Below are 25,033 nucleotides of genomic sequence, written 5' to 3'. Positions count from 1 at the left end.
CCACTACTCGTTACCATTTGTCTTGTTGTTTTGTAGGAGTCCGTGTGCTGAGGAGTCTGTGTCAGAAAGGAGTCCACCTAGGAACCACAGACCCTGCACATCTAGTGAGTATTGTCTCTCTCTCTGAGAATGCTTTTCATTTAGATGTGTATTTATGGATGACTTTACACAGTCATCCTGATGGCCCGGATTCAATCCCCTCGCGGGTTGAAAACAATCCTTACAAGTCTATTGATGCACCCGTGCGCCAATCTAAGTAACAATAATAAAATCTAAATCTGTAAATTTAACCTTTAATCTGTTGTTTCCCCCGTGGGCTGTGTTTCAATCCACCTAGAGATATCTGTTGTTTCCCCCGTGGGCTGCGTTTCAATCCACCTAGAGATATCTGCTGTTTCCCCGTGGGCTGCGTTTCAATCCACCTAGAGATATCTGTTGTTTCCCTGTGGGCTGTGTTTCAATCCACCTAGAGATATCTGTTGTTTCCCCCGTGGGCTGTGTTTCAATCCACCTAGAGATATCTGTTGTTTCCCCCGTGGGCTGCGTTTCAATCCACCTAGAGATATCTGTTGTTTCCCCCGTGGGCTGCGTTTCAATCCACCTAGAGATATCTGTTGTTTCCCCCGTGGGCTGTGTTTCAATCCACCTAGAGATATCTGTTATTCCATGGGCTGCGTTTCAATCCACCTAGAGATATCTGTTGTTTCCCCGTGGGCTGTGTTTCAATCCACCTAGAGATATCTGTTGTTTCCCCCGTGGGCTGCGTTTCAATCCACCTAGAGATATCTGTTGTTTCCCCCGTGGGCTGTGTTTCAATCCACCTAGAGATATCTGTTGTTTCCCCCGTGGGCTGTGTTTCAATCCACCTAGAGATATCTGTTGTTTCCCCCGTGGGCTGCGTTTCAATCCACCTAGAGATATCTGTTGTTTCCCCCTTCGGCTGTGTTTCAATCCACCTAGAGATATCTGTTGTTTCCCCCGTGGGCTGCGTTTCAATCCACCTAGAGATATCTGTTGTTTCCCTGTGGGCTGCGTTTCAATCCACCTAGAGATATCTGTTGTTTCCCCGTGGGCTGTGTCTCAATCCACCTAGAGATATCTGTTGTTTCCCCGTGGGCTGTGTTTCAATCCACCTAGAGATATGTTATTCCATGGGCTGCGTTTCAATCCACCTAGAGATATCTGTTATTTTATGGGCTGCGTTTCAATCCACCTAGAGATATGTTATTCCATGGGCTGCGTTTCAATCCACCTAGAGATATCTGTTATTTCCTCGTGGGCTGTGTCTCATCCACCTAGAGATATCTGTTATTACCCCCGTGGGCTGTGTCTCAATCCATGATTTGGCCTATTAACTAATGACCACTATGGAAAGATGAGACTCTCGAACACTTATTTTTATTTATTTATTTTATTTAACTAGGCAAGTCAGTTAAGAACAAATTCTTATTTACAATGACAGCCTACCCCGGCCAAACACGGATGACGCTGGACCAACTGTGCGCCGCCCTATTGGAAGGAGAACACCACCTGTTCTACGTTTTGCTCTATGACCCCCCCCCCCCCCCCCCCACCCACGGGACTCATCTGAAGTCAGTACCGCCGATGTGCCAACTTCTGCCTGTAGCGTTTGGACCGTTACAAACTGTGACCCCACTGTGGAAAGGGGACTCTAACGAACACGATGGTGTTCTCCGTTTTGCGCTACGACCCCCACAAGTGTCACGGGACAAAATAAAATACATATTTTTTTTTTTAGCTTCTATCTCCTCGATAGGACAGACACTTCAAAACCTTTTATTCCTTATGATTTCTTTGTTATTTTCTAGTGGTCCAAGTCAACCTACGTTCCCAAGTCTGATCACCCCAGGCAGGAGCCAAGCCGATCGAGGTGAGTGGACACACACACAGACACACAGACAGACAGACAGACAGACAGACTGTCCCATAGCTAGTACAGGGTCTGTCTGTCTGTCTGACAGCTACAGGGAAAAGGACTACATTTCTCCACAATTGGAATTGTTTCCTTTTTAATCTCTAATCCCAAGTCTCTGTGTCCACCTCCTCTATTCCAGTGTGGTGGTGAGTCACAGAACCAGGTCCCAACCAGACCAGGAGGAGTACCGTTTCTCCCAGGAGGTCACCACCTCCTCCCTCCCAGACCTCTCTCTCCTGGGCTCCTCTACCTCTTCGCCCAGCCTCAGCCCCAGCCTCAGCCTGGCCACCGAGTCTACAGCCAGCCTGCCACCCAGAGATGAGGAGTTCGAGGGTTAACCTGCACCGTAACACTGACTTCCGAAAGAAGGCACAAACACATCTCCGTTTGGGGAGGGGATTTGTCGGCCGTTGGTGGGATGGAGGCTCAAGGAAACATGAACACCTTTCTCGCTCTCTCTCTCGCTCGCTTTTGTTTCTCTTTCTTTCTCTCTCGCTTTCTTTCTCTCTCTCTCTCTGCATATTCCTCTTTTCACTACCATAGTCTGAACTAGAGGGACAAACGGCTGTATCTGATGTGATAAAGATCAGAGTTTTCTGATGGTTTATTTTCTTCATAACGTGGAGTGTTAACGCTGGATAGGAGGGAGGGGCTTCTCTGGACCGGGTGGACAGACGGCAGCTTTGGCCAATCGGCCGAGGATAATCCAAGGCTGCCCTGCCTACTTAGAGCCAGTCCAATCAGATTCCACTCCTAAGTGTGTTTACATCAAATCTAAATCAAAGTTTATTGGTACACAGATTTTATTATTGCAGGTGCAGTGAAATGCTTGTGTTTCTAGCATTTCAGCCTTGTTACTATGGGGTGGGTATATATCTGCATTTCAGCCTTGTGGGTATATACCTGCATTTCAGCCTTGTGGGTATATATCTGCATTTCAGCCTTGTGGGTATATACCTGCATTTCAGCCTTGTGGGTATATATCTGCATTTCAGCCTTGTGGGTATATATACCTGCATTTCAGCCTTGTGGGTATATATATCTGCATTTCAGCCTTGTGGGTATATATATCTGCATTTCAGCCTTGTGGGTATATATACCTGCATTTCAGCCTTGTGGGTATATATACCTGCATTTCAGCCTTGTGGGTATATATACCTGCATTTCAGCCTTGTGGGTATATATCTGCATTTCAGCCTTGTGGGTATATATACCTGCATTTCAGCCTTGTGGGTATATATACCTGCATTTCAGCCTTGTGGGTATATATCTGCATTTCAGCCTTGTGGGTATATATACCTGCATTTCAGCCTTGTGGGTATATATACCTGCATTTCAGCCTTGTCGGGGTATATATACCTGCATTTCAGCCTTGTGGGGGTATATATACCTGCATTTCAGCCTTGTTACTATGGGGATGGGTATATATCTGCATCCGTTTGGCTTGTCATTTTACATATGCTTTATAATATATGTAAACAATTTTTACAATTTTGAAGTTGTAGTAGTAATTGTTCTGAATAAATAATTGTATTAACAGTTGTTCTATTAGTCCCAGATTAGGGAAATAACTGCTCAGGTTCACATTAAAGCTGATATTTGAAGAGTGACTAATTTCAGTCTTTTCCTTTTTTAAATAATTCAAAAGGGATTTATGGACCTTTAAGTTGTGACATTGCAGGTTAGTTTTCAACATTTTAAAGAATAAATCTACTGCATGTTTAAATAAAAAGGACTTAACATATATTTATTATTATATATATATATATTTATATTATTTTTTTATTTTTTTATTTTTTTACAACAATTTACCAACCAAGAAACTATTTAAAGGTCAAAGTTGACCCCCCCCCCCCTGTGGATGCTTGATACAAAGGCTGTGTGGAATGCCCCTGGTCACCCTGGGTGGGAAACATACTTAACTCTCAGCGGTGTGGCAAGTCAACATCCCAGTCTCTGCAAGCTGCCAAGCCAACAGGGCTTAACTCAAAATAATTCACTACTTCTCTCTCGACCTTCTCATGAGACGGACATTGACGTGACTCAGCAGCAGAAGCCAATGGGGTTGAAAGACAATCTAGTTCAAGGAGGTTGAATCAAATCTAAGTGTATTAGTCACATGCGCCGAATACAACAGTGAAATGCTTATTTACGAACCCTTAACCAACAAGACAGTTTGAAAAATACGAATAAGAAATAAAATAACAGTAGCGAGGCTATATACAGGGTATTACGGCACAGAGTCAATGTGGAGGCTATATATACAGGGGGGTACTGCTACAGAGTCAATGTGGAGGCTATATACAGGGTATTACGGTACAGAGTCAATGTGGAGGCTATATACAGGGGGTACCGGTACAATGTGGAGGCTATATACAGGGTATTACGGTACAGAGTCAATGTGGAGGCTATACACAGGGGTACCGGTACAGAGTCAATGTGGAGGCTATATACAGGGGGTACCGGTACTGAGTCAATGTGGAGGCTATATACAGGGGGTACCGGTACAGAGTCAATGTGGAGGCTATATACAGGGGGACTGGTACAGAGTCAATGTGGAGGCTATATACAGGGGGTACCGGTACTGAGTCAATGTGGAGGCTATATACAGGGGGTACCGGTACAGAGTCAATGTGGAGGCTATATACAGGGGGTACCGGTACAGAGTCAATGTGGAGGCTATATACAGGGGGTACCGGTTGGGCTAGGCTACTGGTTGGGCTAGGCTACTGGTTGGGCTAGTCAACTGGTTGGGCTAGGCTACTGGTTGGGCTAGGCTACTGGTTGGGCTAGGCTACTGGTTGGGCTAGGCTACTGGTTGGGCTAGTCAACTGGTTGGGTTAGGCTACTGGTTGGGTTAGTCTACTGGTTGGGCTAGGCTACTGGTTGGGTTAGGCTACTGGTTGGGTTAGGCTACTGGTGGGCTAGGCTACTGGTTGGGCTAGGCTACTGGTCGGGCTAGGCTACTGGTCGGGCTAGGCTACTGGTTGGGTTAGTTTACTGGTTGCGTTAGTTTACTGGTTGGGTTAGTTTACTGGTTGGGCTAGGCTACTGGTTGGGCTAGGCTACTGGTTGGGTTAGTTTACTGGCTGGGCTAGGCTACTGGTCGGGCTAGGCTACTGGTCGGGCTAGGCTACTGGTCGGGCTAGGCTACTGGTTGGGTTAGTTTACTGGTTGGGTTAGTTTACTGGTTGGGCTTGGCTACTGGTTGGGCTAGGCTACTGGTTGGGTTAGTTTACTGGTTGGGCTGGGCTAGGCTACTGGTCGGGCTAGGCTACTGGTTGGGCTAGGCTACTGGTTCTAAAGCTATAAGATGAATACAAAAGAAGATGGAAGAGAGAGATGCCAGTAGAGATGTCAGCAGAGATGCAGGAATTGTGCAACAAGGGAACAGTGAAGACCGAAAGAATGAACATTGTTAAATTAACTCATAGGCTGGGATATTAATCTACCATTCGTATGCTATAGCCTAAACATTAGGCCTAGCCTACATTACATTTAGGCCACCACCACCTGTGCTATCTATGCAAGTCAGAAACAAACAAATGTTTTTGTCTGACTCACGTTTTGTGCCAATTCGTCAGTTTATTAATTAAATGCGCAATAAAAACTAAAAAGGTAGCCTATAGCGCCTGTATCACTGGGCACAGACGTCAATTCAACGTCTATTCCACGTTGGTTCAATGTAGGCTAATTTCATTGAGATGTCATGTAAAAAAACGTTGATTCAACCGGTGTGTGCCCAGTGGGTATGATTAATGAAACCCTGGCTGTTGAAGTAACATATTACAAAGCAGAGAATCCCTATTCTCCAATGAGTTCATCATACAGCTGTCCAGCAGATCACATACCTTTTCATTAGGAAGTCTAACGTGGAATCCCTAAAATAATGATTATGATCACACTTCCTCAATTTAAATATGGGGTTCCTATGGCGACACCTATTTTGGCAGTCGATCATGAGTGATCATTGTAGCCAAGCCTTTTATCATCTACACATGATATAGACTTAATGAAATATATAGACTTAATTGAATTAAATAAAATAAAGAATTACAGGGGGCAGTTTGGAAAAGACGAATCCCGTGTAAATATTCCTCTGGAATAAGACACATACTGGGCTAATAATGACATAATAACCAACGTCTCTAGTAATAATATAGCTGTTGCTCTCCCCCCCACTACAAACTTTCCATCTCAATGAATTTGATAGGAAACATTATTTTTAACATTATGCTATAACCTGGCTAGTTTCTGATGGACTACAGCCAAGATTTAAAGGTGATCCGAATAGTTTTTTAGGAAAGAAGAAATGTGATTTGTGTGTGTCCGAGGTGCGCTTTGATAAATGGGTCATTTTACTGTGTGTGTGTGTGTGTTTGCGCTAATTATCAATATGTCCATTCAGAAAGTCTCCTAAAGTAGCCTGTCTGGACTCCATCTCTTAATAAGAGAGGGCCAAATAATATCATTGAAATAAGCATAACAAACTTGTAAACATGTGTTTGTCATGATGACAGGTGCCAGTTTTGCGTTTCTTTCCTCTCGTTCATCGGATGTAACTGAAGCGAACGGAGCTCGATTGAATGTTGTAGGATAATATTTTCCGTATCATTATTTCTGTCATTGTGGATTCCTCTCTGGCTACAGCAGCCACTTTGATGAACAACATGCTCTTGCATTGACAGCAGGTCGTAACTGTATTGTTTGTTGTTCTTAAAATTATAATTCTATATTGCGCCAAAAATGTGCACGTTCCATAATGTTGTCATGGAAAATATGAATGTTGTTTCCTTAAATCCTCATATTGAACGTTGAGACTGTCAAAGAGACTGGCCTTTCGGCAATGACAAGGAGTAGCAAGGATGGAAATGTTATCTAAAGGCTACTGGCCTGTGGCTGGTGTCGTGGAACGGGCAAAAGCGGGGACAGAGGAGCGCAACATGATGCATCGTCCACAAACATACAACATCGCTTTTCCATTAAATATATTTATTTATTAATTTATTTCACCTTTATTTATTTAAATATATGTTTGAATATATGTCAAAACACAGAATCCTACTCATTACTACACGTGCTAATTACATCACTTTTGTTTGGAGTAGACTTTGCTTGAACGGTGCACCTGGATCACACCCGGGAGCAACGCCCTCTTCCCAAAACCAATGGAATCAAACTTCAACCTGTGCAAATCACACCTAAACGGGCGCCCAGGCCAGGTTAATCGAATCCCCTCATTCACCACGCGTGCATGGTTCATGCATGAGCACCAATAACATTAACTGCATCTTTTGAAATAACCAATAGTATGACCCCTTTTAAAATGTTAAAATATGACGTATGGTTCAAGTAACCAATAGCCTGTCTAGAAATTAGTTTTTTTTTTAAAAGCAACGCTCTGATCAACCGTTAGTTACTGAAAAGACAAAGATCGGTTTTGGTGGTTGATAGATTTAGCAAGCATTTAATTAAATATTTTCACGAGTATTTATCGTCACATATAGTACAATGAGGGAAATTGTTCACCTACAAGCGGGTCAATGTGGAAATCAGATCGGCGCCAAGGTGGGTAAATGTAGCGATCTGCTGTTTGCTAATAATGTGTTAGCTAAAGGCCGCGCTAACATCAACTTAGCTAACGGTTAACGTTATTTGATCTTGAGCTCGCTAGCTAGCAAACATTTAGTTAGCTAATCACAGGTAACTAACGTTAGCTACCTACCTAGTTTACCACATTGATTAAAGTTAGCTAGCTATGTCTGTTCAGTTTGCCACAGTAACGTTAGCTAGCTACGTCTGTTCAGTTTGCCACAGTAACGTTAGCTAGCTACGTCTGTTCAGTTTGCCACAGTAACGTTAGCTAGCTATGTCTGTTCAGTTTGCCACAGTAACGTTAGCTAGCTACGTCTGTTCAGTTTGCCACACTAACATTAGCTAGCTATGTCTGTTCAGTTTGCCACACTAACATTAGCTAGCTATGTCTGTTCAGTTTGCCACACTAACATTAGCTAGCTATGTCTGTTCAGTTTGCCACACTAACATTAGCTAGCTATGTCTGTTCAGTTTGCCACATTAACATTAGCTAGCTATGTCTGTTCAGTTTGCCACATTAACATTAGCTAGCTATGTCTGTTCAGTTTGCCACATTGACTAACATTAGCTAGCTATGTCTGTTCAGTTTGCCACATTAACATTAGCTAGCTATGTCTGTTCAGTTTGCCACATTAACATTAGCTAGCTATGTCTGTTCAGTTTGCCACATTAACATTAGCTAGCTATGTCTGTTCAGTTTGCCACATTAACATTATCTAGCTATGTCTGTTCAGTTTGCCACATTAGCTAGCTATGTCTGTTCAGTTTGCCACCATCCAAGCTAACTAACGTAGCCAACTGATTGTGTTTTTGTATTAGTTTTGGGAGGTGATTAGTGATGAACATGGGATAGATCCAACCGGGACATACCATGGGGACAGCGACCTTCAGCTGGAGAGAATAAATGTTTACTACAATGAAGCAACTGGTCGGTTAAAAAACACACAACAAATAAAACTTTGTCCGCAGTTCACAAAATGTAACATTGTAGTTTGAGTATCTGACATTGATTCTATTGTATTTGTGTCCCGACAACAGGAGGAAAATATGTCCCCAGAGCCATCCTGGTGGATCTTGAGCCTGGCACCATGGATTCAGTTCGGTCTGGACCATTTGGACAAATATTTAGACCAGATAACTTTGTCTTTGGTAAGTGGATTTTGTAAGTAACGTTAGCTAAACTACTAGCTAGCTAAGGTAGATATCATGGGGGTAGATATCATCTGTCAAAGATGTTCAATGTGTAGTCTAATCATTCAGGTCATACAACACAAACGGCTTCAACTAGCAAGCTAAGTTGGGGGGAAAATGTACAAGTGGCCTCTACCTCTAAATAACTATTGAAAATGTGTAACATTTATTTAATTTGTGGGGTTTTTTTTCTGCTCACAGGGCAGAGTGGTGCTGGTAACAACTGGGCTAAAGGCCACTACACAGAGGGAGCAGAGCTGGTGGACTCTGTTCTGGATGTGGTGAGGAAAGAGGCAGAGAGCTGTGACTGTCTACAGGGATTTCAACTCACTCACTCCCTGGGTGGAGGCACAGGATCCGGCATGGGAACTCTACTGATCAGCAAAATCCGTGAAGAATACCCAGACCGAATCATGAACACCTTTAGCGTGGTGCCCTCTCCAAAAGTATCGGATACTGTTGTTGAGCCTTACAATGCTACCCTCTCAGTTCACCAGCTTGTAGAGAACACGGATGAAACCTATTGCATAGACAATGAAGCCTTGTATGATATCTGCTTCCGTACCCTGAAGCTGACCACCCCCACATATGGTGATCTAAATCACCTGGTATCAGCCACCATGAGTGGAGTCACTACCTGCCTGAGGTTCCCTGGCCAGCTGAATGCTGACCTACGTAAGCTAGCCGTCAACATGGTCCCCTTCCCCCGCCTGCACTTCTTCATGCCTGGCTTCGCCCCCCTCACCAGCAGAGGCAGCCAGCAGTACCGTGCCCTGACTGTCCCCGAGCTCACCCAGCAGATGTTTGATGCTAAGAACATGATGGCCGCCTGCGACCCCCGCCACGGTCGTTACCTCACCGTGGCCGCCATCTTCCGAGGCCGCATGTCCATGAAGGAGGTGGATGAGCAGATGCTGAACGTCCAGAACAAGAACAGCAGCTACTTTGTGGAATGGATCCCCAACAACGTGAAGACCGCAGTCTGCGACATCCCACCCCGCGGCCTCAAGATGGCCGCCACCTTCATCGGCAACAGCACGGCCATCCAGGAGCTGTTCAAGCGTATCTCTGAGCAGTTCACAGCCATGTTCCGTCGTAAGGCCTTCCTGCACTGGTACACCGGGGAGGGCATGGACGAGATGGAGTTCACTGAGGCAGAGAGCAACATGAACGACCTGGTGTCAGAGTACCAACAGTACCAGGATGCCACTGCTGAGGAGGAGGGAGAGTTTGAAGAGGAGGGAGAGGAGGATATGGGCTGAAGACGCCCTGTCCCTCGGTTCACCCCTGTCCCTTGGTTCACCACAGAAAATCGTTATTTTTTTTGTTGCATTCTGGGTTTTGCGCATTTGCTTGTCATTTTCTCAAAGAAAAAACAAGTTTAAGGATGAACACAGCCTTATGCTTGTGAATAAACACTAGTTATTCAGTGGGAACAATTTATTAAAATGGTAAGAGTTCAGTAAGGAAAGGTGAAATGACAACCCATAAAGCGTTTACATATTACCCTAATAAATACTGTTTGTTAATTCACAGTGGTATGTTTTCCATTTCTGGATGATTGGTTTGCAATGAATAACAATGGATGTAATATGATTTTTGCATGAAGAACAAACAAGAAGGCAGAAACATAATACTAAAGATTGTTACTTTTCATTACCTCGCAAGAGGGACTCAACCCAACGACAACATGAAATAGTTCTGCTGTTATCAGACTCAACCAGAGATGTGTGTGTGTGTATATACACTAGATGACTGCCAGGGGGTGCTGTTGAGGCCACCGCGCCTCCATCTTGGCTCTCCCCCACCGTAGTCATTGTATTTTGAAAGCTGTAGAAATGCATTAATGACTATTTGTTTTTGTCATGTTTATTATATTACAGACACCTTCATGCCTTCTGTTAAATGAAATTGCCAGCTAAAATGTTTAAATAAATTGAATTTTCTATCAAATGTATTTATATAGCCCTTCTTACATCAGCTGATATCTCAAAGTGCTTTACAGAAACCCAGCCTAAAACCCCAAACAGCAAGCAATGCAGGTGTAGAAGCACGGTGGCTAGGAAAAACTCCCTAGAAAGGACAAATCCTAGGAAGAAACCTAGAGAGGAACCAGGCTATGAGGGGTGGCTAGGAAAAACTCCCTAGAAAGGCCAGAACCTAGGAAGAAACCTAGAGGAACCAGGCTATGAGGGGTGGCCAGTCCTCTTCTGGCTGTGCCGGGTGGATATTATAACAGAACATGGTCAAGATGTTAAAATGTTCATAAATGACCAGCAGGGTCAGATAATAATAATCACAGTAGTTGTTGAGGGTGCAACAAGTCAGTAACACAAGAGTAAGTGTCAGTTGACTTTTCATAGCCGAGCATTCAGTTTTTATTTTTTATTTCACCTTTATTTAACCAGGTAGGCCAGTTGAGAACAAGTTCTCATTTACAACTGCGACCTGGCCAAGATAAAGCAAAGCAGTGCGAAACAAACAGTTACACATGGAGTAAAACAAACAGTCAATAATACAGTAGAAAAAGTATATACAGTGTGCAAATGAGGTAGGATAAGGGAGGTAAGGCAATAAATAGGCCATGGTGGCAAAGTCATTACAATATAGCAATTGAACACTGGAATGGTAGATGTGCAGAAGATGAATGTGCAAGTAGAGATACTGGGGTGCAAAGGAGCAAAATAAATAAATACAGTATGGGGATGAGGTAGATGGATGGGCTGTTTACAGGTGGGCTATGTACAGGTGCAGTGATATGTGAGCTGCTCTGACAGCTGGTGCTTAAAGCTAGTGAGGGAGATATGTGTCTCCAGCTTCAGTGATTTTTTTTAGTTCGTTCCAGTCATTGGCAGCAGAGAACTGGAAGGAAAGGCGGCCAAAGTAGGAATTGGCTTTGGGGGTGACCAGTGAAATATGCCTGCTGGAGCGCTTGCTACGAGTGGGTGTTGCTATGGTGACCAGTGAGCTGAGATAAGGCGTGGCTTTACCTAGCAGAGACTTATAGATGACCTGGAGCCAGTGGGTTTGGCGACGAATATGAAGTGAGGGTCAGCCAACTAGAGCATACAGGTCGCAGTGATGGGTGGTATATGGGGCTTTGGTAACAAAACGGATTGCACTGTGATAGACTACATCCAGTTTGCTGAGTAGAGTGTTGGAAGCTATTTTGAAAATGACATCGCCGAAGTAAAGGATCGGTAGGATAGTCAGTTTTACGAGGGTATGTTTGGCAGGATGAGTGAAGGATGCTTTGTTGTGAATTCGGAAGCCAATTCTAGATTTAATTTTGGATTGGAGATGTTTGATGTGAGTCTGAAAGGAGAGTTTACAGTCTAACCAGACACCTAGGTATTTGTAGTTGTCCACATATTCTAAGTCAGAGCCGTCCAGAGTAGTGATGCTGGATGGGCGGGCAGGTGCGGGCAGCGATCGGTTGAAGAGCATGCATTTAGTTTTACTTGCATTTAAGAGCAGTTGGAGGCCACGGAAGGAGAGTTGTATGGCATTGAAGCTCGTCTGGAGGTTAGTTAACACAGTGTCCAAAGAGGGGCCAGAAGTATACAGAATGGTGTCGTCTGCGTAGAGGTGGATCAGAGAATCACCAGCAGCAAGAGCGACATCATTGATGTATACAGAGAAGAGAGTTGGCCCAAGAATTGAACCCTGTTGCACCCCCATAGAGACTGCCAGAGGTCCGGACAACAGGCCCTCTGATTTGACACACTGAATTCTATCTTAGAAGTAGTTGGTGAACCAGGCGAGGCAGTCATTTGAGAAACTCAGGCTGTTGAGTCTGCCGATAAGAATGTGGTGATTGACAGAGTCCAAAGCCTTGGCCAGGTCGATGAATACGGCTGCACAGTAATGTCTCTTATCGATGGCGGTTACGATGTCGTTTAGGACCTTGAGCGTGGCTGAGGTGCACCCATGACTAGCTCGGAAACCAGATTGCATAGCGGAGAAGGTACGGTGGGATTCAAAATGGTCGGTGATCTGTTTGTTCACATGGCTTTCGAAGACCTTAAGAGAGGCAGGGTAGGATAGATATAGGTCTGTAACAGTTTGGGTCTAGAGTGTCTCCCCCTTTGAAGAGGGGATGACCGCGGCAGCTTTCCAATCTTTGGGGATCTCAGACGATACGAAAGAGAGGTTGAACAGGCTAGTAATAGGGGTTGCAACAATTTTGGCGGATCATTTTAGAAAGAGAGGGTCCAGATTGTCTTGCCCAGCTGATTTGTAGGGGTCCAGAGACAGCGAGTTAAGAGTTAGAGACAGCAGGTGCGGTAGAGAGAGAGATTTGAAAACAGCAGGTCCGGGACAAGGTTGCACGTCCGGTGAACAGGTCAGGGTTCCATAGCCGCGGGCATGACCTGGTGGACTGGGGACAGCAAGGAGTCATCAGGCCAGGTAGTCGTGAGGCATGGTCCCATTTTCCGCCATCCACTTCCTTATGTCTGAAACACAGGCTTCCAGGGAGGGCAATTTTGGGGCTTCACCATGTTTCATCGAAATGTACAGCTGTGTATCATCCACATAGCAGTGAAAGTTAACATTATGTTTCCGACTGACATCACCAAGAGGTAAAATATATAGTGAAAACAATAGTGGTCCTAAAACGGAACCTTGAGGAACACCAACATTTACAGTTGATTTGTCAGAGGACAAACAATCCACAGAGACAAACTGATATCTTTCCAACAGATAAGATCTAAACCAGGCCAGAACTTGTCCGTGGAGACCAATTAGGGTTTCCAATCTCTCCAAAAGAATGTGGTGATCGATGGTATCAAAAGCGGCACTAAGATCTAGGAGCATGAGGACAGATGCAGAGCCTCGGTCTGACGTCATTAAAAGGTCATTTACCACCTTCACAAGTGCAGTCTCAGTGCTATGATGGGGTCTAAAACCAGACTGAAGCGTTTCGTATACATTGTTTGTCTTCAGGAAGGCAGCTTGAAGGTTTAGAGACCATGACTATTTTCATCAATGTGTCAAGAGATATAGTATTAAAAAACTTGAGTGTCTCCCTTGATCCTGGTAGTTCTGTGCAGACTCAGGACAACTGAGCTGTGGAGAAATACGCAGATTCAAAGAGGAATCCGTAATTTGCTTTCTAATGATCATGATCTTTTCATCGAAGAAAATCATGAATTTATCCCTGCTGAAGTGAAAGCCATCCTCTCTTGGGGAATGCTGCTGTATTTTAGTTAGCTTTGCGACAGTATCAAAAATAAATGTTGGGTTGTTCCTATTCTCCTCAATTAAGTTGGAAAAATAGGATGATTTAGAAGCAGTGAGGGCTCTTCGATACTGCACGGTACTGTCTTTCCAAGCTAGTCGGAAGACTTCCTGTTTGGTGTAGCGCCATTTCCTTGCCAATTTTCTGGAAGCTTGCTTCAGAGCTCGGGTATTTTCTGTATACCGGGGAGCTAGTTTCTTATGACAAAAGTTTCTTGTTTTTAGGGGTGCGACTGCATCTAGGGTATTACGCAAGGTTAAATTGAGTTCCTCAGTTAGGTGGTTAACCGATTTTTGTACTCTGACGTCCTTGGGTAGGTGGAGGGAGTCTGGAAGGGCATCTAGGAATCTTTGGGTTGTTCGAGAATTTATAGCACAGCTTTTGATGATCCTTGGTTGGGATCTGAGCAGATTATTTGGTGCGATTGCAAACTTAACAAAATGGTGGTCCGATAGTCCAGGATTATGGGGAAAAACATTAAGATCCACAACATTTATTCCACGGGACAAAACTAGATCCAGAGTATGATTGTGGTAGTGAGTCGGTCTGGAGACATGTTGGACAAATCCCACTGAGTCGATGATGGCTCCGAAAGCCTTTTGGAGTGGGTCTGTGGACTTTTCCATGTGAATAATAAAGTCACCAAAAATGTGAATATTATCTGCCTTGACTACAAGGTCCAATAGGAATTCAGGGAACTCAGTGAGGAACTCTGTATATGGCCCAGGAGGCCTGTAAACAGTAGCTATAAAAAGTGATTGATTGGCTGCATAGATTTCATGACTAGAAGCTCAAAAGAAGAAAACAGTATTTTTTGGGGGGGGGGGGTAAATTGAAATCTGCTATCGTAAATGTTAGCAACACCTCCTCCTTTGCGGGATGCGCGGGGGATATGGTCACTAGTGTAACCAGGGGGTGAGGCCTCATTTAACACAGTAAATTCATCAGGCTTAAGCCATGTTTCAGTCAGGCCAATCACATCCAGATTATGATCAGTGATTAGTTCATTGACTATAACTGCCTTGGAAGTGAGGGATCTAACATTAAGTAGCCCTATTTTGAGATGTGAGGTATCACGATCTCTTTCAATAATGGCAGGAATGGAGGAGGTCTTTATACTAGTGAGATTACTAAAGCGAACACCGCCATCTTTAATTTTGCCCAACCTAGGTCGAGGCACAGACACGGTCTCAATGGGGAAAGCTGAGCTGACTACACTGACTGTGCTAGTGGCAGACTCCACTAAGCTGGCAGGCTGGCTAACAGCCTGCTGCCTGGCCTGCACCCTATTTCATTGTGGAGCTAGAGGAGTTAGAGCCCTGTCTATGTTCGTAGATAAGATGAGAGCACCCCTCCAGCTAGGACGGAGTCCGTCATTCCTCAGCAGGCCAGGCTTGGTCCTGTTTGTGGGTGAGTCCCAGAAAGAGGGTCAGTTATCTACAAATTCTATCTTTTGGAAGGGGCAGAAAACAATTTTCAACCAGCGATTGAGTTGTGAGACTCTGCTGTAGAGCTCATCACTCCCCCTAACTGGGAGGGGGCCAGAGACTCTCTGCTGTAGAGCTCATCACTCCCCATAACTGGGAGGGGGCCAGAGACTCTCTGCTGTAGAGCTCATCACTCCCCCTAACTGGGAGGGGGCCAGAGACTCTCTGCTGTAGAGCTCATCACTCCCCCTAACTGGGAGGGGGCCAGAGACTCTCTGCTGTAGAGCTCATCACTCCCCCTAACTGGGAGGGGGCCAGAGACTCTCTGCTGTAGAGCTCATCACTCCCCCTAACTGGGAGGGGGCCAGAGACTCTCTGCTGTAGAGCTCATCACTCCCCATAACTGGGAGGGGGCCAGAGACTCTCTGCTGTAGAACTCATCACTCCCCCTAACTGGGAGGGGGTCAGAGACTCTCTGCTGTAGAGCTCATCACTCCCCCTAACTGGGAGGGGGCCAGAGACTCTCTGCTGTAGAGCTCATCACTCCCCCTAACTGGGAGGGGGCCAGAGACTCTCTGCTGTAGAGCTCATCACCCCCCCTAACTGGGAGGGGGCCAGAGACTCTCTGCTGTAGAGCTCATCACTCCCCCTAACTGGGAGGGGGCCAGAGACTCTCTGCTGTAGAGCTCATCACTCCCCCTAACTGGGAGGGGGCCAGAGACTCTCTGCTGTAGAGCTCATCACTCCCCCTAACTGGGAGGGAGCCAGAGACTCTCTGCTGTAGAGCTCATCACTCCCCCTAACTGGGAGGGGGCCAGAGACTCTCTGCTGTAGAGCTCATCACTCCCCCTAACTGGGAGGGGGCCAGAGACTCTGCTGTAGAGCTCATCACTCCCCCTAACTGGGAGGGGGCCAGAGACTCTGCTGTAGAGCTCATCACTCCCTCTAACTGGGAGGGGGCCAGAGACTCTCTGCTGTAGAGCTCATCACTCCCCCTAACTGGGAGGGGGCCAGAGACTCTCTGCTGTAGAGCTCATCACTCCCCCTAACTGGGAGGGAGCCAGAGACTCTCTGCTGTAGAGCTCATCACTCCCTCTAACTGGGAGGGGGCCAGAGACTCTCTGCTGTAGAGCTCATCACTCCCCCTAACTGGGAGGGGGCCAGAGACTCTCTGCTGTAGAGCTCATCACTCCCCCTAACTGGGAGGGGGCCAGAGGCTCTCTGCTGTAGAGCTCATCACTCCCTCTAACTGTCTCTCCTCCTCCTCCCAGGTTCACCCTCTCTCCTCCTCCTCCCAGGTTCACCCTCTCTCCTCCTCCTCCCAGGTTCACCCTCTCTCCTCCTCCTCCCAGGTTCACCGTCTCTCCTCCTCCCAGGTTCACCCTCTCTCCTCCTCCTCCCAGGTTCACCCTCTCTCCTCCTCCTCCCAGGTTCCCCGTCTCTCCTACTCCTCCCAGGTTCACCCTCTCTCCTCCTCCTCCCAGGTTCCCCGTCTCTCCTCCTCCTCCCAGGTTCACCCTCTCTCCTCCTCCTCCCAGGTTCCCCGTCTCTCCTCCTCCTCCCAGGTTCACCCTCTCTCCTCCTCCTCCCAGGTTCCCCGTCTCTCCTCCTCCTCCCAGGTTCACCCTCTCTCCTCTTCCTCCCAGGTTCACCCTCTCTCCTCTTCCTCCCAGGTTCACCCTCTCTCCTCTTCCTCCCAGGTTCACCCTCTCTCCTCTTCCTCCCAGGTTCACCCTCTCTCCTCTTCCTCCCAGGTTCCCCGTCTCTCCTCCTCCTCCCAGGTTCCCCGTCTCTCCTCCTCCTCCCAGGTTCACCCTCTCTCCTCTTCCTCCCAGGTTCACCGTCTCTCCTCCTCCTCCCAGGTTCACCGTCTCTCCTCTTCTGCCTATATTCACAGTCTCTATTCTCCCTCCTCCTCTTCCTCCCAGGTTCACCATCTAGTGCTGGTGGATCAAGATGACGTGGTGGGGGGATTGTCTCGATCTCTGACCTCCTCCAGACCCAGGTCTTGATGCCCTTTTCTCTTAGTACCCAACAGTGGGGGTGTGAGTCCATCCACCACCACCTCCCATGCCCTCCCAAGCCCCAACCTCAGGTAGGCCCCTGGACCCCAGCCTTCCACCTTGCAGTTCGCCCTCTAGATCTGCTCTGGCCTCCAGGCTGCTGCCATAGATACACTGTATACAGCAATATGTGTACACCCTTTCAAATGAGTGGATTCAGCTATTTCAGCCTCACCCGTTGCTGACAAGTGTATAAAATCGACATACATTGGCAGTATAATGGCTGTACTGAAGAGCTCAGTGACTTAAAACGTGGCACCGTCATAGGATGCCGCCTTTCCAACAAGTCAGTTCATCACATTTTTGCCCTGCTAGAGCTGCCCCGGTAAACTGTAAGTGCTGTTATCCTGAAGTGATAGGCCACACAATCTCACAGAACAAGACCGCTGAGGCGTGTAAAAATGATCTGTCCTCGGTTACAACTACTGAGTTCAAAACCACCTCTGGTAGAAGAACTGCTCGTCGGGAGTTTCATGAAATGGGTCTCCACGGCAGAGCAGAAGCACACAAGCATAAGTTCACCATGCACAATGCCAAGCGTCGGCTGCGGTGGTGTAAAGCTCGCCGCCATTGGACTCTGGAGCAGTGGAAACACGTTCTCTGGAGTGATGAATCACTGTTCACCATGTGGCAGTTTGACAGACTAATCTTGGTTTGGCGGATGCCAGGAAAACGCTACCTGGCCGAATGCATGTTTGGTGGAGGAGGAATAATGGTACGGACCCCTTAGCTCCAGTAAAGGGAAATCTTAATGCTACAGCATACAATGACATTCGAGGTGATTCTGTGCTTCCAACTTTGTGGCAACGGTTTTGGGAAGGACTTTTCCTGTTTCAGCATGACAATGCCCCCGTGCACAAAGCGAGGTCCATACAGAAATGGTTTGTTGAGATCAGTGTGGAATAACTTGACTGGCCTGCACAGAGCCCTGACCTCAACCCCATCGAACACATTGGAAAAAGTAGAAACAAATAGATGTAGAAATACCCATGGTTGGTCTGTGGTGTAATGTTTGGTAGAAGGTGAGTGGTAAGGAGTCTGCCAGGACAGGAGTCCCCTAGCTGACCCTACCCCCTGGCCTTCAGATACGTCCCATGGATGCTGAGTGTTTGTGCCTCATGTCAGTCATGAAATAACTGTTAAAAATAGTCATTCTTTTATCTGGATCAATGTACTGTATTTTCAGACATAAATTAAACATGTAACTGAACTGAACTTCAAATAGCCTTACAATTAGATTGTCATAGCAATATTCATAAAAGCTGAAACATTTCATTTTGTAGTGGGTTGAGTCCAGTGACGTATTTAAACCCTGGATTGCTGATTATGTTTTGGCCATTGAGAGGCTTTATAGCCACCGGTCGGCCATATTGGCACTTCCCCAGTAGTAGCAATCCACCACAGGAATGAGTGGAATACTACAGTATTTCAATTAAATGTTTCAAGGGCAAAATTACATGTATTTTTTTGCTGTAGTGGGGGGACAGTAACATTACTACTATCCCCAAAAATTATATCCTACCTGTTTGGCCCTGTCCGGGGGTTTCATCGGATGGGGCCAGTGTCTCCTGACCCCTCCTGTCTCAGCCTCCAGTATTTATGCTGCAGTAGTTTGTGTCGGGGGGCTAGGGTCAGTCTGTTTCATCTGGAGTATTTCTCTTGTCTTTTCCAATGTCCTGTGTGAATTTAAATATGCTCTCCAAAATTCTCTCTTTCTCTCAGAGGACCTGAGCCCTGGGACCATGCCTCAGGACTACCTGGCTTGATGACTCCTTGCTGTCCCCAGTCCACCTGGCTGTGCTGCTGCTCCAGTTCCAACTGCGGCTATGGAACCCTGACCTGTTCACCGGACGTGCTACCTGTCCCAGACCTGCTGTTTTCAACTCTCTAGAGACAGCAGGAGCGGTAGAGATACTCTCAAAGATCGTCTATGAAAAAGCCAACTGACACTTACTCTTGTGTTACTGACTTGTTGCACCCTCAACAACTACTGTGATTATTATTATTTGACCCTGCTGGTCATTTTTGAACATCTTGGCCATGTTGTTATAATCTCCACCCGGCACAGCCAGAAGAGGACTGGCCACCCCTCATAGCCTGGTTCCTCTCTAGGTTTCTTCCTAGGTTTTGGCCTTTCTAGGGAGTTTTTCCTAGCCACCGTGCTTCTACACCTGCATTGCTTGCTGTTTGGGGTTTTAGGCTGGGTTTCTGTAAAGCACTTTGAGATATCAGCTGATGTAAGAAGGGCTATATAAATACATTTGATAGAAAATTCAATTTATTTAAACATTTTAGCTGGCGATTTCATTTAACAGAAGGCATGAAGGTGTCTGTAATATAATAAACATGACAAAAACAAATAGTCATTAATGCATTTCTACAGCTTTCAAAATACAATGACTACGGTGGGGGAGAGCCAAGATGGAGGCGCGGTGGCCTCAACAGCACCCCCTGGCAGTCATCTAGTGTATATACACACACACACATCTCTGGTTGAGTCTGATAACAGCAGAACTATTTCATGTTGTCGTTGGGTTGAGTCCCTCTTGCGAGGTAATGAAAAGTAACAATCTTTAGTATCATGTTTCTGCCTTCTTGTTTGTTCTTCATGCAAAAATCATATTACATCCATTGTTATTCATTGCAAACCAATCATCCAGAAATGGAAAACATACCACTGTGAATTAACAAACAGTATTTATTAGGGTAATATGTAAACGCTTTATGGGTTGTCATTTCACCTTTCCTTACTGAACTCTTACCATTTTAATAAATTGTTCCCACTGAATAACTAGTGTTTATTCACAAGCATAAGGCTGTGTTCATCCTTAAACTTGTTTTTTTCTTTGAGAAAATGACAAGCAAATGCGCAAAACCCAGAATGCAACAAAAAAAATAACGATTTTCTGTGGTGAACCAAGGGACAGGGGTGAACCGAGGGACAGGGCGTCTTCAGCCCATATCCTCCTCTCCCTCCTCTTCAAACTCTCCCTCCTCCTCAGCAGTGGCATCCTGGTACTGTTGGTACTCTGACACCAGGTCGTTCATGTTGCTCTCTGCCTCAGTGAACTCCATCTCGTCCATGCCCTCCCCGGTGTACCAGTGCAGGAAGGCCTTACGACGGAACATGGCTGTGAACTGCTCAGAGATACGCTTGAACAGCTCCTGGATGGCCGTGCTGTTGCCGATGAAGGTGGCGGCCATCTTGAGGCCGCGGGGTGGGATGTCGCAGACTGCGGTCTTCACGTTGTTGGGGATCCATTCCACAAAGTAGCTGCTGTTCTTGTTCTGGACGTTCAGCATCTGCTCATCCACCTCCTTCATGGACATGCGGCCTCGGAAGATGGCGGCCACGGTGAGGTAACGACCGTGGCGGGGGTCGCAGGCGGCCATCATGTTCTTAGCATCAAACATCTGCTGGGTGAGCTCGGGGACAGTCAGGGCACGGTACTGCTGGCTGCCTCTGCTGGTGAGGGGGGCGAAGCCAGGCATGAAGAAGTGCAGGCGGGGGAAGGGGACCATGTTGACGGCTAGCTTACGTAGGTCAGCATTCAGCTGGCCAGGGAACCTCAGGCAGGTAGTGACTCCACTCATGGTGGCTGATACCAGGTGATTTAGATCACCATATGTGGGGGTGGTCAGCTTCAGGGTACGGAAGCAGATATCATACAAGGCTTCATTGTCTATGCAATAGGTTTCATCCGTGTTCTCTACAAGCTGGTGAACTGAGAGGGTAGCATTGTAAGGCTCAACAACAGTATCCGATACTTTTGGAGAGGGCACCACGCTAAAGGTGTTCATGATTCGGTCTGGGTATTCTTCACGGATTTTGCTGATCAGTAGAGTTCCCATGCCGGATCCTGTGCCTCCACCCAGGGAGTGAGTGAGTTGAAATCCCTGTAGACAGTCACAGCTCTCAGCCTCTTTCCTCACCACATCCAGAACAGAGTCCACCAGCTCTGCTCCCTCTGTGTAGTGGCCTTTAGCCCAGTTGTTACCAGCACCACTCTGCCCTGTGAGCAGAAAAAAAAACCCACAAATTAAATAAATGTTACACATTTTCAATAGTTATTTAGAGGTAGAGGCCACTTGTACATTTTCCCCCCAACTTAGCTTGCTAGTTGAAGCCGTTTGTGTTGTATGACCTGAATGATTAGACTACACATTGAACATCTTTGACAGATGATATCTACCCCCATGATATCTACCTTAGCTAGCTAGTAGTTTAGCTAACGTTACTTACAAAATCCACTTACCAAAGACAAAGTTATCTGGTCTAAATATTTGTCCAAATGGTCCAGACCGAACTGAATCCATGGTGCCAGGCTCAAGATCCACCAGGATGGCTCTGGGGACATATTTTCCTCCTGTTGTCGGGACACAAATACAATAGAATCAATGTCAGATACTCAAACTACAAAGTTACATTTTGTGAACTGCGGACAAAGTTTTATTTGTTGTGTGTTTTTTAACCGACCAGTTGCTTCATTGTAGTAAACATTTATTCTCTCCAGCTGAAGGTCGCTGTCCCCATGGTATGTCCCGGTTGGATCTATCCCATGTTCATCACTAATCACCTCCCAAAACTAATACAAAAACACAATCAGTTGGCTACGTTAGTTAGCTTGGACGGTGGCAAACTGAACAGACATAGCTAGCTAATGTGGCAAACTGAACAGACATAGCTAGATAATGTTAATGTGGCAAACTGAACAGACATAGCTAGCTAATGTTAATGTGGCAAACTGAACAGACATAGCTAGCTAATGTTAATGTGGCAAACTGAACAGACATAGCTAGCTAATGTTAATGTGGCAAACTGAACAGACATAGCTAGCTAATGTTAATGTGGCAAACTGAACAGACATAGCTAGCTAATGTTAATGTGGCAAACTGAACAGACGTAGCTAGCTAATGTTAGTCAATGTGGCAAACTGAACAGACATAGCTAGCTAATGTTAATGTGGCAAACTGAACAGACGTAGCTAGCTAATGTTAGTCAATGTGGCAAACTGAACAGACATAGCTAGCTAATGTTAGTCAATGTGGCAAACTGAACAGACGTAGCTAGCTAATGTTAGTCAATGTGGCAAACTGAACAGACGTAGCTAGCTAATGTTAGTCAATGTGGCAAACTGAACAGACGTAGCTAGCTAATGTTAGTCAATGTGGCAAACTGAACAGACGTAGCTAGCTAATGTTAGTGTGGCAAACTGAACAGACGTAGCTAGCTAACGTTACTGTGGCAAACTGAACAGACGTAGCTAGCTAACGTTACTGTGGCAAACTGAACAGACGTAGCTAGCTAACGTTACTGTGGCAAACTGAACAGACGTAGCTAGCTAACGTTACTGTGGCAAACTGAACAGACGTAGCTAGCTAACGTTACTGTGGCAAACTGAACAGACGTAGCTAGCTAACGTTACTGTGGCAAACTGAACAGACGTAGCTAGCTAACTTTAATCAATGTGGTAAACTAGGTAGGTAGCTAACGTTAGTTACCTGTGATTAGCTAACTAAATGTTTGCTAGCTAGCGAGCTCAAGATCAAATAACGTTAACCGTTAGCTAAGTTGATGTTAGCGCGGCCTTTAGCTAACACATTATTAGCAAACAGCAGATCGCTACATTTACCCACCTTGGCGCCGATCTGATTTCCACATTGACCCGCTTGTAGGTGAACAATTTCCCTCATTGTACTATATGTGACGATAAATACTCGTGAAAATATTTAATTAAATGCTTGCTAAATCTATCAACCACCAAAACCGATCTTTGTCTTTTCAGTAACTAACGGTTGATCAGAGCGTTGCTTTTAAAAAAAAAACTAATTTCTAGACAGGCTATTGGTTACTTGAACCATACGTCATATTTTAACATTTTAAAAGGGGTCATACTATTGGTTATTTCAAAAGATGCAGTTAATGTTATTGGTGCTCATGCATGAACCATGCACGCGTGGTGAATGAGGGGATTCGATTAACCTGGCCTGGGCGCCCGTTTAGGTGTGATTTGCACAGGTTGAAGTTTGATTCCATTGGTTTTGGGAAGAGGGCGTTGCTCCCGGGTGTGATCCAGGTGCACCGTTCAAGCAAAGTCTACTCCAAACAAAAGTGATGTAATTAGCACGTGTAGTAATGAGTAGGATTCTGTGTTTTGACATATATTCAAACATATATTTAAATAAATAAAGGTGAAATAAATTAATAAATAAATATATTTAATGGAAAAGCGATGTTGTATGTTTGTGGACGATGCATCATGTTGCGCTCCTCTGTCCCCGCTTTTGCCCGTTCCACGACACCAGCCACAGGCCAGTAGCCTTTAGATAACATTTCCATCCTTGCTACTCCTTGTCATTGCCGAAAGGCCAGTCTCTTTGACAGTCTCAACGTTCAATATGAGGATTTAAGGAAACAACATTCATATTTTCCATGACAACATTATGGAACGTGCACATTTTTGGCGCAATATAGAATTATAATTTTAAGAACAACAAACAATACAGTTACGACCTGCTGTCAATGCAAGAGCATGTTGTTCATCAAAGTGGCTGCTGTAGCCAGAGAGGAATCCACAATGACAGAAATAATGATACGGAAAATATTATCCTACAACATTCAATCGAGCTCCGTTCGCTTCAGTTACATCCGATGAACGAGAGGAAAGAAACGCAAAACTGGCACCTGTCATCATGACAAACACATGTTTACAAGTTTGTTATGCTTATTTCAATGATATTATTTGGCCCTCTCTTATTAAGAGATGGAGTCCAGACAGGCTACTTTAGGAGACTTTCTGAATGGACATATTGATAATTAGCGCAAACACACACACACACACAGTAAAATGACCCATTTATCAAAGCGCACCTCGGACACACACAAATCACATTTCTTCTTTCCTAAAAAACTATTCGGATCACCTTTAAATCTTGGCTGTAGTCCATCAGAAACTAGCCAGGTTATAGCATAATGTTAAAAATAATGTTTCCTATCAAATTCATTGAGATGGAAAGTTTGTAGTGGGGGGGAGAGCAACAGCTATATTATTACTAGAGACGTTGGTTATTATGTCATTATTAGCCCAGTATGTGTCTTATTCCAGAGGAATATTTACACGGGATTCGTCTTTTCCAAACTGCCCCCTGTAATTCTTTATTTTATTTAATTCAATTAAGTCTATATATTTCATTAAGTCTATATCATGTGTAGATGATAAAAGGCTTGGCTACAATGATCACTCATGATCGACTGCCAAAATAGGTGTCGCCATAGGAACCCCATATTTAAATTGAGGAAGTGTGATCATAATCATTATTTTAGGGATTCCACGTTAGACTTCCTAATGAAAAGGTATGTGATCTGCTGGACAGCTGTATGATGAACTCATTGGAGAATAGGGATTCTCTGCTTTGTAATATGTTACTTCAACAGCCAGGGTTTCATTAATCATACCCACTGGGCACACACCGGTTGAATCAACGTTTTTTTACATGACATCTCAATGAAATTAGCCTACATTGAACCAACGTGGAATAGACGTTGAATTGACGTCTGTGCCCAGTGATACAGGCGCTA

General features: G+C 45.3%; 3 protein-coding genes across 8 annotated transcripts in view; 2 read left to right on the top strand and 1 right to left on the bottom strand.

Annotated features, from left to right (window-relative positions):
- Positions 1–3,547, top strand: part of ttll4 (tubulin tyrosine ligase-like family, member 4) — a 32,373-nt gene extending 28,826 nt beyond the window's left edge. For 5 of the 6 annotated variants that reach the window (XM_029712421.1, XM_029712425.1, XM_029712419.1 and 2 more), the window contains 3 exons: positions 37–104; positions 1,830–1,891; positions 2,076–3,547. In XM_029712421.1, coding sequence (XP_029568281.1) covers positions 37–104; positions 1,830–1,891; positions 2,076–2,274 — 329 coding nt within the window. In that variant the 3' untranslated portion in view covers positions 2,275–3,547. The remainder of the gene's footprint in view (positions 1–36; positions 105–1,829; positions 1,892–2,075) is intronic. The other variant, XM_029712422.1, reaches the window with a different exon arrangement.
- A 3,771-nt stretch (positions 3,548–7,318) lies between these two features.
- On the top strand, positions 7,319–10,675 carry LOC115161439 (tubulin beta-4B chain-like). The gene is made up of 4 exons (XM_029712426.1): positions 7,319–7,504; positions 8,351–8,459; positions 8,570–8,680; positions 8,924–10,675. The coding sequence occupies exons 1-4, from the start codon at positions 7,448–7,450 to the stop codon at positions 9,982–9,984; spliced, it is 1,338 nt and encodes a 445-aa protein (XP_029568286.1). The 5' UTR covers positions 7,319–7,447; the 3' UTR covers positions 9,985–10,675.
- A 9,457-nt stretch (positions 10,676–20,132) lies between these two features.
- LOC115161436 (tubulin beta-4B chain) lies at positions 20,133–23,279 on the bottom strand. Its single transcript, XM_029712418.1, has 4 exons — positions 23,092–23,279; positions 21,932–22,040; positions 21,711–21,821; positions 20,133–21,467 (listed from the first exon to the last, which is right to left on the bottom strand). Exons 1-4 carry the CDS (start codon positions 23,146–23,148, stop codon positions 20,407–20,409), a joined length of 1,338 nt encoding a protein of 445 aa, XP_029568278.1. The 5' UTR covers positions 23,149–23,279; the 3' UTR covers positions 20,133–20,406.
- Positions 23,280–25,033: the final 1,754 nt, after the last annotated feature.

Source organism: Salmo trutta, chromosome 24, assembly GCF_901001165.1.
Source record: "Salmo trutta chromosome 24, fSalTru1.1, whole genome shotgun sequence".
Taxonomy (NCBI): domain Eukaryota; kingdom Metazoa; phylum Chordata; class Actinopteri; order Salmoniformes; family Salmonidae; genus Salmo; species Salmo trutta.
The sequence above is the reverse complement of the archived record's forward strand: the minus strand, read 5'-3'. Positions and strand labels throughout refer to the sequence as shown.

Bases quoted from the DNA above. Each gene is read 5' to 3' on its own strand.
- LOC115161439 (XM_029712426.1), top strand. From the start codon at position 7,448: ATGAGGGAAATTGTTCACCTACAAGCGGGTCAATGTGGAAATCAGATC. The intron at 7,505-8,350 runs GTGGGTAAATGT...TTTTTGTATTAG, and splicing joins GAAATCAGATCGGCGCCAAG to TTTTGGGAGGTGATTAGTGA. The intron at 8,681-8,923 runs GTAAGTGGATTT...TTCTGCTCACAG, and splicing joins ACCAGATAACTTTGTCTTTG to GGCAGAGTGGTGCTGGTAAC.
- LOC115161436 (XM_029712418.1), bottom strand. From the start codon at position 23,148: ATGAGGGAAATTGTTCACCTACAAGCGGGTCAATGTGGAAATCAGATC. The intron at 22,041-23,091 runs GTGGGTAAATGT...TTTTTGTATTAG, and splicing joins GAAATCAGATCGGCGCCAAG to TTTTGGGAGGTGATTAGTGA. The intron at 21,822-21,931 runs GTCGGTTAAAAA...TCCCGACAACAG, and splicing joins TTACTACAATGAAGCAACTG to GAGGAAAATATGTCCCCAGA.